This window comes from Engraulis encrasicolus, chromosome 11 (genome assembly GCF_034702125.1).
Source record: "Engraulis encrasicolus isolate BLACKSEA-1 chromosome 11, IST_EnEncr_1.0, whole genome shotgun sequence".
In the NCBI taxonomy this organism is placed as follows: Eukaryota; Metazoa; Chordata; class Actinopteri; order Clupeiformes; family Engraulidae; genus Engraulis; species Engraulis encrasicolus.
This window is the reverse complement of record NC_085867.1, coordinates 43,393,983-43,408,982: the sequence shown is the minus strand read 5'-3', so window position 1 is coordinate 43,408,982 and position 15,000 is coordinate 43,393,983. Positions and strand designations below refer to the sequence as shown.

At 42.7% G+C, this 15,000-nt stretch overlaps 1 protein-coding gene across 1 annotated transcript in view; it reads right to left on the bottom strand.

Moving 5' to 3' along the window:
* Window positions 1–6,274: 6,274 nt before the first annotated feature.
* Window positions 6,275–15,000, bottom strand: part of LOC134457762 (5-hydroxytryptamine receptor 7) — an 18,200-nt gene continuing 9,474 nt past the window's right edge. The window contains exon 3 of the mRNA XM_063209735.1: window positions 6,275–7,190. Within this exon, the coding sequence (XP_063065805.1) occupies window positions 6,275–7,190 (916 nt within the window). The remainder of the gene's footprint in view (window positions 7,191–15,000) is intronic.

Genomic DNA, 15,000 nt, shown 5'->3' with positions numbered 1-15,000 from the left:
GTGTAAGGCGTGAGGGGCTTTAGCTGAGGTGTTGACACCAAACATCCCTGGGGGCTCGCTCCAGGACATCAAGAAATATCAGACATATTAGTCACTGGAACACTGTTGTGGTGTCCCCTGGTGACCCCAAAAGTTTGTTTTTCCTTTTCTTTTTCGCTGCACTGCTCTGCACTGCTCTGCGACTGTAGCAGACAGCTTAATGGGAGAGTGGAAGTGGTAGTGTGTGCGTGCCTGCATGTGTACGTGTGTGCGTGTGTACGTATTGGAATGTACATTAGGTTAGTCCTGCATTCCATTAACTGCATAATTAATCAAGCAGAAAATGTGTATTATTTGTATTACAGGAGTGCTGTATGTCTTTTTTTATGACTGCACTCATTTTCAGCTGTCCTAGGGAACTTAAGCTGTTTTGAAATATTTGGATAATGTATAATATGGGGAAATTAAAATTGCTTGGTGGCAGAGAGGTTTTCTATGAGTCCTATGGGTGGTTTTATGATATTCTCATAGTATCTGAACAAACTCAGAGAAATCAGACCTTCTACCATACAGTGTACATTTCCATTGGATGTTGCAAGCCAAATGTATAACCTTAATTTTCAGTTCAAATAAATACAAATGCTGTCTTTGGTCATCTGTTGCTTAATGCTGCGAAGGGTTACGGTGACTGCTGTGTTAAAAGTGTAATGTTATTGTGGAGCAGTGTTGTGGCTGTGAGCCAAGATTTGTTGAAAATGGTTTGTGTGAGGGGGCCGTTTAACACAAGGATGTGTCTTTTAGTCTCAGTGCTGCCTTGGCTACACATAGTGTGTTTGCTTCTTTTATTGGCTAGTCTGAAAGTGTCTCTTTCTCTGTCCTCTTCCTTCCAAAATATATATATTTTGGTTTATGTACAGCTTCAACTGCTTGTGAAATAACATTATTATTTATGGGCAGCGGCCAAAGAGGGATAACCATATAATTTCTCAGTTCATGCACATAAACAACATACAACAGATGCAAAGGAACATCTTTATATCTTCATATGTCTCATTACCTGAACCTATAAAATTATATTTACTTGCTGCATAACGACACTCATATAATTACTATAATTTTTGTGTAGGCTAAATATGCATCCAGCTGTGTTTAAGCATGCACTGTATGGCACATGCAAAAGCTATCAGTTGAACCGAGGAACAGAATAAACACCACGTTATTAGTGTTAATGTATTCAGTTTCATTTCCTCTAGTAACAGAAACATGGAAACTTATATGGGAAGTATGTTGATGAAGATCATGAAAATCTAACAGAATATTCATGAACATGGCGGTTTATTTCAAAATATACAAACATTTATCAGCACTCCAGATTTTTACAACACAATCTGCACTGTATGCTACAAGCACGCACCTCACATCTGATCCCAGGATTGGATCCATTAGAAAAGAAACGGCAACGAATATTGTGCACAGCAGGACACCAGACAAGAGATAAAAGGAATTGATGACTTCAATTTCGTCAAGCACAAACTTCATTGAAATAAATGGGATGGGAGGCAATAGTGTTCCTATCATCGTTCAGTTGCATCTAACCAGCTGTGTCATGCTTTGAAACAGAGAGAACTAACTATTGTTCTTATCAAGCAATATCACACGGATATTATAAATGTTGTACCTCGTTAAAGGAGAAGTCCACTTTTTTGAACATTAAGGCCATTTTCTGAGAGGTCTGCAATGTTTTAGAGTCCCCCACACCGTTTATTTCATGTTTGCTGCAGTCTCTGTTATTTGGCTTATTTAGATTTGATCTCAACCAGCTTTAGAATGGCCGTCTATGGGCACCTGCAACTCTGTTCTTAAAATCACCTTTAACATTTGTTTTCAAGAATATGCAACTCACTAAGTGTTCAGCAGTATTCACTGGTGTTCCTTAACAATTTTTGTAGTGAAATATGGCATCTGTCATGTTTTATGTGTGTTTTATGTAGCAATTTGAAAGTTAAGTTTCACTTTCACTTTCTTTCACAAAATGGCAAATAAAAAATGACAGAAGCCATATTTCGCTTTGAAACTTGTTAGGGACTGCTAGTGAACATCCCTAACCACTTTGGGAGCTGTAGACTTTCAAAAACAAATGTTTAAGGTGATTTTAAGAGCAGACTTGCAGGTGCCCATAGACGGCCATTCTAAAGCTGGTTGAGATGAAATCCAAATCAGCCAAATAACAGAGAGTGCAGCAAACATGAAATAAATGGTGAGGGGGACTCTAAAACTTTGCAGACCACTCAGAAAATGGCCTTAATGTTCAAAAAAGTGGACTTCTCCTTTAAGTGAAGTTTTCATGATATGGCACAATACCAAGGCCACTCATTTCAAAGTGTTATCACAGCAATTCTACAAATTATTGTGAGTGATGGTTTTCCCCAAGTTCTGCCAACTATCATTGGAAGTCAAGGTCTTCCTTTTATGTGCTCTCTTGATTTACGCATGGAAAAACATTGGCAAAGACTGGATACCTCTCTCTTTGGAATTTCCCTAATTGATTGCTGTACAGATAAGAAGAACCACTTGTATGACCCAATTACTTGTAGGCTATAGATAACAAGAACCACTTGTTTTTCAAGATTTTTAAAGTTTTTTGTCTATTTTATTTACCCTTAAGTCTAGCGAATGTTCATTCTTCATAAAGCATCTCTCTTCTCGGGAGACATGGAGATTGTGGTATCAAAGAGTAAAACCCTGCTATGTGATATGAGTTCACTCGTTAAAAAATAATTGAGGTGGTCACAAAACGCACAAATCAAAAGTGTTCTGCAACTTATAACTTTGATCTCTGATTCAATTTTGAATAGAATATAATTTTGGCGGTCTTCTTGGTTGACAATATAGCAAGCGTTACACATTCAGCGCTGCAGAAGGAGATAGGTGACCATTTCTTCTGGATGTGGACTCCTCACAGTTGATTTCATATTTTTCTAAACCAACTGTTCCCAACTAGCCTGGTTCACACCAGACGGTGTGTGTGTAGCTTTGGCGCCCCCTGGCGGAGCAGAGCTACACACACACCGTCTGGTGTGAACCAGGCTAGTTCCCAACTAGTTAAATAATGCACCAAAGCCTTGTGGGACTCAGGTGGGATTCATATGTATCAGGTATGGTGGACGTACTGTAGATGTTATTTAAACATGGGTCAAAGACGTGCAAAATGGCATTGTCATTCAGTGTAACGGATGCCTTCTGCTGACTGCAACTGTAAAAAACATGACTCTTTTTATTTATTTATTGTCAGTGTTGGGAGTAACGAGTTACAAAAGTAACTAATTACTGTAATGCATTACATTTTTGAGTAACTCAGTAATGTAACTGATTACAGGGGAAAAAATCGGTAATATGTCCTCGTTACAATGCGAGTAACTTGCACATTACAACACATTTTTTTCACCTACATTTTGTGTGGGTATTTTGTTTTCTTTTTACAATGTTCGCGGATCACCGCAAGATCAGCTATTGCATCTGATAGTAGGCCTACGTCCGCGCAGAGATTTTAAAGTTCCACGCAGAACATTGCTTCTTCTTTCACGCTTCTTCTCTCGAAATGGCAGGCTGACAAAGGATGACCGATCCAGAAGATCCAGCTTGCTCGTTTTCAAGATGGGTAGGCCTAGGCCTATATATGACCACTACTTTGACTTCATTGAAAATAAGGACGCCAAGAACATTTCAGTTAAATGCACACTGTAGGCCTAATTCTAGTTCTAGAGTTGTGAGTGAGTGACAAACTGATCTCCGCACAAAGTCACATGATTCAGGCGAGCCACGAGCTTGCAAACTGACTGGCTGGTATCCTCGCAATCATTTTTTTCGCCTATAATTTCGTTCATTGATAAGACATTTTCCCCGGGGTGCTGTAGGCTATATAATTAGAAATAATATTCAAAATGGGCCTACTGTAGCAATGCATGCATCTGCTTTTTTATCAATAATACTTTTCAAACTCGTAGTGCAGTGAGGTGGCTTTGTTTCAGCCAATTGCAACGGAGCCTGTGCTGCATGCGTCCGTAATAGATTTTTTTTTTTAAACCCGGCGCTGGTGTGCATGGTAAGGTGTGGTAAGAAGAGAAAGGATTAATCATTGTATTGGTGAATCAATAGGCCTATTGTATGTGGGTAAGATGCAATTCCTGAAAATGTTGGTTTTCAGTCTGCAGGCTTCCAAAACGACTTGTGGATGGCAGTTGAAGGTCATGCCACCTCATAAATTTGCACTGTAGATCCTTATTTCCAGTAATTTTGGCTAAAGTAATGCAAAAGTAGTGTAATGCCTTACTTTTTAAAAAAAGTAATGTTGTAATGTAAGGCATTACTTTTAAATGACAGTAACATGTAATAAGTAGTGCATTACAGTTTTTGAGTAACTTTCCCAACAGTGTTTATTGTTACAGGGAATTCATGAAAGCCTCGGCTGTCATCCATTCATTTGAAACAATTTAAAAATCATGTTTTTTTTTTGCAGTTACAGTCGGCGGAAGGTGTCCGTAACACTGAATGACAAAGACGTCTTTGACCCACATATGTGGATAGTTTTAAACACGGATATTTTAAATTGTTTATGTAGTAGGCTACATTTAACACAGCATGTCGATAAAAATTAAAAGCACTATTGTGACAGGTGCATTTTAGGCATATTTTTAAACCCGGAGTTTTGAACGGAGACTTCTACCACTCTTGTCAACGCCAGGAGGGATCTAGGTGGGATTCACCTGTGTCAAATATTGTTGACTACTCTAAATGACTTTCTGAATTGACCACTTATACTGCTTAGTGATGGGCTTGGATAGCAAATTCACATCGAACTTACATTATTTAGTATAGGTGACTATGATACACTGTGTGACAATAAGTCTGTATAAAATAGTCATGCAAATTCAGAGACAATGTATAGGTTAAGCCTGAACTAAGCACATCACCACTGATATTCGAACATTTTACAGGCCAAAAGTTTTCAAGTTATACCCGCAACACATTTTTCCATATACAGCACATAGTTACAAGCATTCTCTTTAGACAGCATGAACTGACAATAACATCAGATGGCAAATGGAGGTCTCTTTTTAAACTTCTTAATCACAGAATCCCCATGAATCTGGGAATATATTATGTCCTGATTATCCGTCTTTCCTGTGCTCAAGCACCATGCATGCAGCTCTGGATGCTCATCAAAGAGAATCTCCAGAGTGTAAATATTCATGTTTTGAAAATTGACTTTCTTTTCAGACTGTAAGCACAAGAGAAGAGAGGAAGACAGTGGGGAGGAGCCAGACAGAGAGATTAACGGGGTTGGTTTCCCTCCCCAGTGGCCAGTGCTGAAGAAAGGATACCGAGCGGAGTGCTCTCGGCCATCGCAGTAAAACACACGCCAAAGAGCCAAGGGCCTGTGCTTGTGAAGTCAAAGCAAATGACTGTTTATTCTGTGTATCCTTCCCAGACAGACACTTGGGGTGTGCTGCCAATACCAGCTAGCATCACACACACACAGAGAAAGACACCCAGGAGGCTTGTGTCCCCGCACATGCCCATTGGCTGTGCCATCTGCCACTCATTATAGTTGCCAGGCCAACCTCCCATTCCTCGAATCTCTCATGTATTTCAGACCCCTTCCCCCACACACCAACGTTTTGTCCAAGTTGCCTCCTATGGAATGCTCCTGTAATTTACAAGGTCCAAACTTCATGTAAATACAGCTGAAATCGTCCAGTTGGTATTAGTCATGCAGTGGCTCCCAAACCATAATTCACATCATCGTCTTATTTACATGACTTTTAGCTGACCCCCCTCCTTTCCAGAATGACTTACGGTTATTGAGAAGAGTTCCTGGGAACAACATTGAGAATAGATGCCTTGCACAAGGGCCTCTTAAGCCCATGGATGAGGTTGCAGGAGAGTGTTCGTTATTTACTTCTCAGGGCACATTTTTCCTTCAAGTGTCGGAATTCATACCTCCAACCGTTCAACCAAGACCATCAAAAGTCATCCTATTTTCTTGGACGGGCCTATTCACTCTTTGCCGTAAAAACCTCAACTACATCATAGCGACATTGCTATGACAATTCTGACAGTCTTAAGTAAGAGATAAAGACATGGTCATCATTATACCATTTTTGTGACAGAAATGTTTCAACAGGCTCTGTACTATGCGAAGGTGTTAAGGTCCAATTGGACCACATCTGATATGACCCATCTGCTGCTCTCTTGCCACCTCTCCTCTCCTCTCCTCTCCTCTCCTCTCCTCTCCTCACACCCTCAGCGCTTCATGCACCCCCATGGCCGAGAGGCGGCGGTTGATGTTGCGGTAGCGGCAGCGCAGCAGGTCCCAGTAGGTGGAACGCAGGTCCCGGTTGAAGAAGGCGTAGATGAAGGGGTTCATGAGGGAGTTGGCGTAGCCCAGCCAGACCAGCGTGCGCTCCAGCCACACGGGCCCGCAGCTGCAAGAAGGCTCGCCGCTGCTGCACACAAACGGACGCACGGTGGTCAGCACGAAGAACGGCAGCCAGCAGACGGAGAACACGCCCACGATCACGCCCAGCGTGGTGGCCGCCTTCTGCTCGCGCCGGAACACCGAGCTGTTGCTACGACGCCCATGGTGGTGGTGGTGGTGGTGCAGGAGACACGACAGGCCCCCAGCAGTCCACGTGTTGTCCACAGCTGCTGCTGATACTGCTGCTGCTGCTGGTGCTGAAGACGGTGGCCGGGGTCCTGTGGTGGTGGTGGCGCATCGTAATCCCTGTAGCCCGACGCCTTCGCCCGACGCCATCACCGCTGTTGCCATCCCCACCACAGCGCCATCTGGTGGTGATGGTGATGGTGATGGCGGTGGCAGTGGCGGAGCTGGCTCTCGCCATGCTGGGCGCGGTGGCAGGGTGGTCAGCCGGTGCTTGGCGCCGCTCTTGCGGGCGGCCCTGAAGATCTTGTAGTACATGATGAGCATGACGGCCATGGGGATGTAGAAGGCCACGGCCGTGGAGTAGAGCGTGTAGCCCACGTCCTGGCTGATCAGGCACACGCCCGCCGCGTTGATGTTGCGCGCCCAGCCGCAGAAGGGCGGCAGCGTGATGGAGGCCGAGGCCAGCCACACTCCCGCGATCATCTTGGCCATCAGCGGGCCGCTCTGGCGTGCCGGGTAGGTGAGGGGCCGCGTGATGCCCAGGTACCTTCAACAGATAGCAGACAGCAGGTATTAGTTAGTGCGAATGCATACTGTATTATTCGTAAGTGCAGTGATGTGTGGAAATTAACAAAAACTAGCAAAATTGCCACATTTACAAAAAAAAACGTGATGCCCAAGTATAGTACCTCGGAGAGAGTAGACAGCAAGTCATGGAATGAGTGTGAATGTGTATTATTATTAGTTAGTAAATGCAGTGCCGTATTTATTCGAACACTTGTACATTTAAATTTGAATTTGAATTGCAACATTTTCAAAATGGAGAGGGGCCCGCATGATGCCCAAATACCTTGGAGAGAGCAGTAATGTTGTTAGTAATGTACTGTACTCGGGGATGGACTGGGTAAAAAAATGAGACCGGGCATTTTCAGTCAACACTGGACCACCAGGCATTTAGAGATTACAGTAGGAAGCCTGTGACAACATTTTCAGTCATCTATTACGAGCTATTTTGACCACAACAACCAAAATGAAGATTCAAATCTGACTCTGAGAGATCAGCTGTGGCGACAGGAGGACTGATACCACTACATTGAGGGGAAGACTAGAGGATGACATTTTTCAGGAATTCCTGTGGGTCGGGATTGGGGTTGATTTTGAGTGGGAGTGGGCAGGATTGGGAGACATTCTTTTCAGGAGTGGACGGGATGGGATTTATTTATTTTACTCCAGTCCGGGATGGGACAGGATGGGATTTTTTTTCTGGGACCGGGATGGGACGGGAGTGAAAATCCACTCCCGTGTCATGCTCTAGGGAGGACCAGGCCAAAATCATCCACAGTCCACCGGGCAAATGCACTGTATGCCACATGGACAATCTGGCTGTACTGTATGTATCGCTATTCGCTACCCAAAAGTTATGCATGATTAGCAGACTTACATCACTTCTCATTTTTATGGCATGATATGTGGAGCATGTTCCAAACACCATGTACAAGCCATGCCCCAGTTAGAGGGCTAGGGCTGAACAAAACAACGTTGCATCTTTGGGTATTGATCAGTCAAGTGTGTATAATCGCATGTTGAAATTGGCCGGAATTCTGCTTCAGCACATGTATCGTAATAAAGGGTCACTGCGACATTTGCAACAACAAATCTGAACTTATCACAATGTGGACATGCCATTTTGAGGCTCATGGCACATAATGATAGACTTGAAGGCCTCCAATGGAAACATAGCCTACCCTACATGATGGTGTACATTTCTGAAATTTCATGTGGGCTCCAAGTTGGAATACATTGGGAATCCCTTGCCAACATAAAGTGTCCCAGCTTTGCACCCAGACGTTATGTCTCAAGAACATGACAAATGAAAATAAAAGGTTAACAGGCAGGGCACACTTGAGAATTTCACGCAACTTGACTTTAAAACATGATTTTTGAGAATGTATTAAAGAGATACAGTCAATCCGGAAAGTATTCACAGCGCTTCACTTTTATTATCTTACAGTCTTATTCCAAATGCTACAAATGAATCTCTGTTGTCAAAATCCTACACAAATTATTCCATTATGACCATGTAAAAAACAACATGATTTTTGAGAATGTATTATAGAGATACGTGTACCTAGATTAGTGTTACAGTAGGCCTACATATTTCCAGATTGTGTCAGCAAAGAACACTGGTGGTTAGAAAATGCTCCACTGCCCTAAGCTGAAGATAGAGCCTAACAACCATGGGTCAGGACACAATTTGTTTTTCCCAAGAGCAACAACTACACCCTGTTTACACGAATATATGGATATTTTTTATAAATGCACCCATTTGGACCTCTTGTTTACACATGAGCCAGAGTTTTCGCTCCCTAAAATAGATGCTTTTAAAACCAGAGTTAGAGTATACAGTGCTTGACCCACTCACTTCATCAGCTGTATGTCTCCAATCAACACAAATCCTCCGTCAGGTGCTACATCACCCTGTATAAAGTACAGAGGTAATAGAGCAAGGTGACTAGTTGTCATATTGTGATATATTGGTTGCAGCTTCAGAATCCATGTTGCCCGTGAACGTGACGCGAGCGTGAAAAATGGCAGTTTTTGGTGCATACTGCGTTGCCAGTAGGGCCAAAGGTGTAAAACATTACATACATAACATGGAGGATTGTGCAACACCAGGCAGCAACAGCCACATATATACACAGTACAGTACATCAACTTAAAGAGATCCCACTCCATCACCCAGGAGAAGAGGGTGCAGGAATGGGGACCATAGCCATCCATCCATCATACCTACAATGCTGGGTGAAGTCTCAATTCAATTGAAAACAAATGAAAGCATACGCTGCAACAGAGACTGGCTGGACAGCTGAAAATTGGATTCAGCTGCTTGGATCAAGTCAGGTCATGAATGGAAGGGGTGGGGAGGGTTGTATTCAAATAGCTGCGCTATGTCTGTTTCTGATGTGGCTGCACCGCACCGCACTGTGTTGTGTTGTGTGTTGTTTACATGCAACATAGATGCGTCTCCTTGGACATAAATTGGTATACATGACAGATTGTGAGGTGTGGTGCTGGATTGCAGACGTCATCGGTGATGGTTTGCTCATACATCTTGACCTCATGCGTGATGAGCAGCACATCCGATGTCTTCGCTCGGCTTTTGGAGAGTCTCCTTTACAATCAGCCACCTGCCAAGATGTAATATACACATGCAGCTGGCTCTAATAGGGGAAGGGAAGCCGGTGGAGGACAAAGAGGTCAGTTGTCTTGGGCCCAGGGAGAGAGGAGAGGGGTCCCTTATTGCATTGTACTCTGTATTGGATAGGGCGGCCCTTTTAGATGACTTTTCTCTGCATGGGCCCGGCCAAAGCTGTCACTGACCCTGAATGGGGGAACAAATAACCAGTGTTTGCTCTGATTGTCTCATTGCACGATATACCCCAAACACACACATTTTCAAATTACCAGGAGAATAAATAAGAAGCCCTCTGGTCAGGATGTAGCACATGTGGCAAGACTGAATTTGGAAATGCCAGAAGACCCACAGAAACCAACGTGTGTACGGTACTTCAGACTGACCACATGGCTCCAGATCACAGCATTGATTACAGCAGCAGAGGGTTCTGTTTAGCAGATCTAGCCCCTGGACCAGTGGATATACTACACTAGCTTACAGTGTTTCTGAGGATTATCAACCTGCAACGTTTGGGGAAAGTTTAGTTACAGTAGGGACGGCTAGTGTGCCATGCCATTACGCAGCAGAGTGCAGACACAAGTTTGACTCCGGCCTGGGGTCGTTAACTTCCTGATCCTTTCCAATCACTCTCTCCCCACTCCACTCGTTTCCTGTCTCTCTCACTGTCCTCTCTAAATAATAAAATAATAAAAGCTCATAAATATCTGTTTAAAAAAGTATAACTACAGTAGGAGCTATTGAATTGTTACCTGTGTTTCCTTGACTGAGAGAAGTAACACATGGCATATACAGTACAGTACAGTACAGTATGTCTGCTCCACTCCACAGAGCGCGCTGGGTCTTCTACCACCTCTACCTTCAGCGCGGTCGGTGCCTTTTGAGAGATGTCCCTCAACATATCCGTCACTCCCTCCAGACGGTTATGAATGAACATTCTCCATGAATACAGATGACAGGTGAGAGGGGCTTCTCACGTGGCTGTATGGGACACAACGCTGCGTCCCCCATAATGAAAGCTGACAGCACGGGGAGAGCGACGCACAGGTGAGAGCAGAAGAGGAGCACAACAACTGACAGACTGACCGCGGAGGACTCTGCATATAGGCATACAGTAGCTACGACACTAAAATAGAACGTCTCGCACATTCCTAGCAGAATAACACTGTGTCAGCTGTACCACAGGGGTCAACATGTGTTATTTTGCACAAAAGCATGATATTGAGGCTACTTTAATTGTTTCATGTAAATTTGACAACATGTTTTAGGTCAGTTAATATCAGTAGCAAAATGGGATTCTCAAGGCAAAACTCCTTTCCAACAATGATCTGTTTTTTTTATTTACACATTGTGTGAGGTCCCCCATAATGCAAGCTGACAGCTCTCAGAGAACAACATCCAGGTGAGAGCAGGAGAGGAGCACAACAACAGCCAACAACTGGCCATGTTGCATGGGTATGTAGTGCACAGCCATGACACTAAAAATATGATGTCTCGCACATAGAGTAGGCTTAGGCTAGCTCACACTGTGTGAGGGGATGACACGAAATGTCTTATTTCTTGCATCCTATCATCACACAAAACATGATATTGAGGCTACTTAAGGTAAATTGTGTCCTGCCAATTTGATTTCATATTTCAGGTCAATTTGTATCAGTTACAGGATTATCAAGGTTAACCTGTTTCCCAACAATTATCTAGTAATTATTTACACTTTGTGTGATGTACCCCTCACAGTTTCAATAGAAATGTAGTAGGCCTATGTGTTGCATTTGTACTGAGTTAAGCACGATTTGCTCATAGCATACAAGCAGAGATAGGCTATATAAAGTAGAAGTTGAGGTAGTACTCCCACTGATACAATTACAACACTATTACATGACCTTACCATATTAATACACTATGTAATTTCAATACAATAAGGCATGGATACACTTTAAGAGTACATAAACCCACAAATGTCCATACAATTTCTGTGTAGGACAATCAGCATGAGCTAGAAGTGATGGAGACAGTGTACTATATTAATAAGGCGGAGAAGAAAACACAAAATGGCTAAAAGGGTGAGGAATTGCCAGAGGGCATTTTTGACATTAAATGAACCTCCCAATGGTAACTGCACTTAAGCACTTAAGGGAGACGTGTTAAGCTGCTTCACAAAAAAACTGGACAGGTGTCTTTATATTGGGTCTATTTTTACAAGACTGTGGGCCTATGAAAAAAAGGTTTCTTTTCTATTTTGAATTGCTGAAACAAGCATTATGCTACACCACAGTCATAAAGGAGCAGCTCTGACCACTTTCAAGGCTATATCGACAACAATAAAACAATATTTTACGTTCGATATTCATATGCATGTATAACCATATACGTAGATGGGACGGTAGTTTATGTTCTAATAAAACAAAATAAAGAAGCTTGTACTGCTCTGTATGTCAGGTTAAATAAAATCATATTTGCATTTTAATGGACAATATTGTAGCTCCATGTCTGTTTTATTTTCTGAACTTGCACTGCATATTGTGTGGTTTGAGTAAAGACAGATTAAAACATAAAATTGTGATGTGTTGAGCGTTGGCGAAAAGTGATGCTTTTGCTACTTGAGTATTTTGTTGTTCCCAAGTCATATTGAGTAAGGAACAGCTTTGTGCTTTTGTTCATCATTGTCTGAAACAAAGGCTTGCATCCTATCCTGAACTGCAGTGCATCATGGTTTGCAATATGTTAAAGCATACTTGAAAACATAGTCATTTTGATATTAATAGATTTATAAGTAGGTTGGTCATTAACTGAAAAGGGGATTCAGAGTCCTTCAATCAGCATCTGTCAAATCAGACAGGCTATTTCAAGCACATTTTCAAAACCCTACACACATTTTGTCATTCTGAATCATAGCCCTGAATTAGGCCCATTGCATATAATTTATGATTTATTCAACATTCAGCAACACATATCCAAAACGTTCAAAAAGCTTTGCATGCATAAGCACACTGGCTATTGCATAGCCTCATACTGTAATGCAGAGCGTTCCACCAGTGGAGCGCTTTACGGTAATAGCTGATGAAAAGACTTAACTGCCACAGCGCTGGACTACTATGAGATTACACAGAGCCTTCACTAACTCTCTTGGTCGCTGCCATTCTGGTAGCAAGACATTTATAACAGGAGCCTTGTCTTACAGGCCAGTATCAAAAAAAAAAAATTCTGCGTGCACTCTTTGGACATGCCACTGACACACCTGATTAGGGCAGCACTTTAATGTCCAGACGCAGGAGATTAGGTTTGGCAGATCACAGCCAGCCGGCAAACATATTGAGGCAGGACCAGACTCAGCATCTATTCTGCTGTGCAATCTCAAAATAAAACTGCACACACACATGATGATGACGACGAAAAACCCCATTATTACTAAAACTGCAAGACACACATTCTGATCAAAACTTCACTATTTGTCCTAATCCCAATAACATTGGTTGCTGGACTCTGTAAAGTAAACTGGAACAACAAAATGTCTTTCAATATGACATTGGAGGCAACCGCAAAATAACGTCTAAAACACCAGGCACCCATTTGTTTCTTTTTTTTGAAGCCTGGTGTTGACTTTACATTGTTGATCCACAAAATCTCACTATTTGGCCAGCTGCATAACAAAACTGTTGGCTAGCAATCAGCTGCATTACACACATGGCTAACTTTGGCCTACTACAGCATCATAAGAATTCTCCTTCCAAACAAGACAGACTTCCTCATGTTCTTACTCTGCATTATTCATGCGGACTTGACCTAAGATTTACACTTTACTATATGTCACACCATGAATGCTGATGTATAACAGCTGCCATGCCTTTCTCTGTGAATGGCTTGAAATAGAACATCTTTGAATTCAAACTGAGGTTCATAGTGTGACATGAAAGAGGTGAAAAAAAGTCGCCTTTGCTGAGATTTGATTTTTGGAACCTAAATCATGTGTGCAAATTGCTCGGCTGTGCTGTCCGGAAAGGCAGAGCCGATGATAGCTCTGGTCAGGGCCAGGACAAAGTCGTCTGAAAGCCCCTGCCGATGTAATGAGGACCTAATGTCGAGCCTCTTCTGTGCCCAGAACAACTGACCTTTTTGCACCCCCAATGTGTTGGCTTCCCCCCATGAAGGCATTGAGGCTTGACCCACATTTTCAAATAGAGAGAGAGAGAGAGACACTTATTGAGTCATTTATGCTGAGGAAGTCTGGCGTTTGTCATCGCAGACGTGGAAATGATGTTGTTCTGCTTTGCATGCACTCGTATTGACACGTATTGGGAGGGCTTTCATCCTGGACTACTATGTTTGGAAAACACATCAATACAGTGAAAATGCTGCACAACAGACACAAACTTTTTAAATAAAAATTTGTTCTGTACATTTCAATTTGGAAGGGAGAAATAAATATCAGTTGGCCTATTTCTAAATTACATAATCAGGCACATATTGCAAAATGCTTCATGAAACGGACCACAGTAACAATTTGGTGCCATTCCATATGGGAAGTTTCTGAAGCAGTAAATTTTGTCCCATGCCAACATTAGTGGTGTAAATCACAGCCTCTATGATGATATGATTCAATATCGATGTCTTATTATTCGATGAGATGCGATTCGATTGGGCTCTTCCTATTACTTTTCCACTTCTACTATGTTATGGAGCTAGGGCATTGCTGGGCAGGGGCCAGCGATTCGATTATTTTTGATACTTAAGAATGCCCTACGATACGATGCAATTCGATTCTCTCTAGGTCGTCCTCAGACGAGCCTTCCATCGTTGCTTCCAATCATCCCGATTCTCCATACATCTTTTCAATTCACTGGTACTCTGGGTTCCTGCGTCCTTCTTTTGTATGTCCAAATAAGTTATTGTGGGACGTCCTCTTGACCGGCACCCATGCGACGGTTCCCACAGCACCAATTTGCTGGCTGGCAGTTCTGGGTGCCTTTGCCAATGTCCTGCAAGTCTCATTCTCCTTACAGCAATTTTTTCGCTCACCCTTGGCATTCCCTTGCACAAGATTTCATTGGTTACATGTGCACTATCGCTGATGTTAAACACTGCATGCAGCATCCTGGTGTAGCACCCATCAAGGGATTTCTCTAGGGTTGGCTTCAGGGTCCAGCATTCACTGCCATAGAGGAGG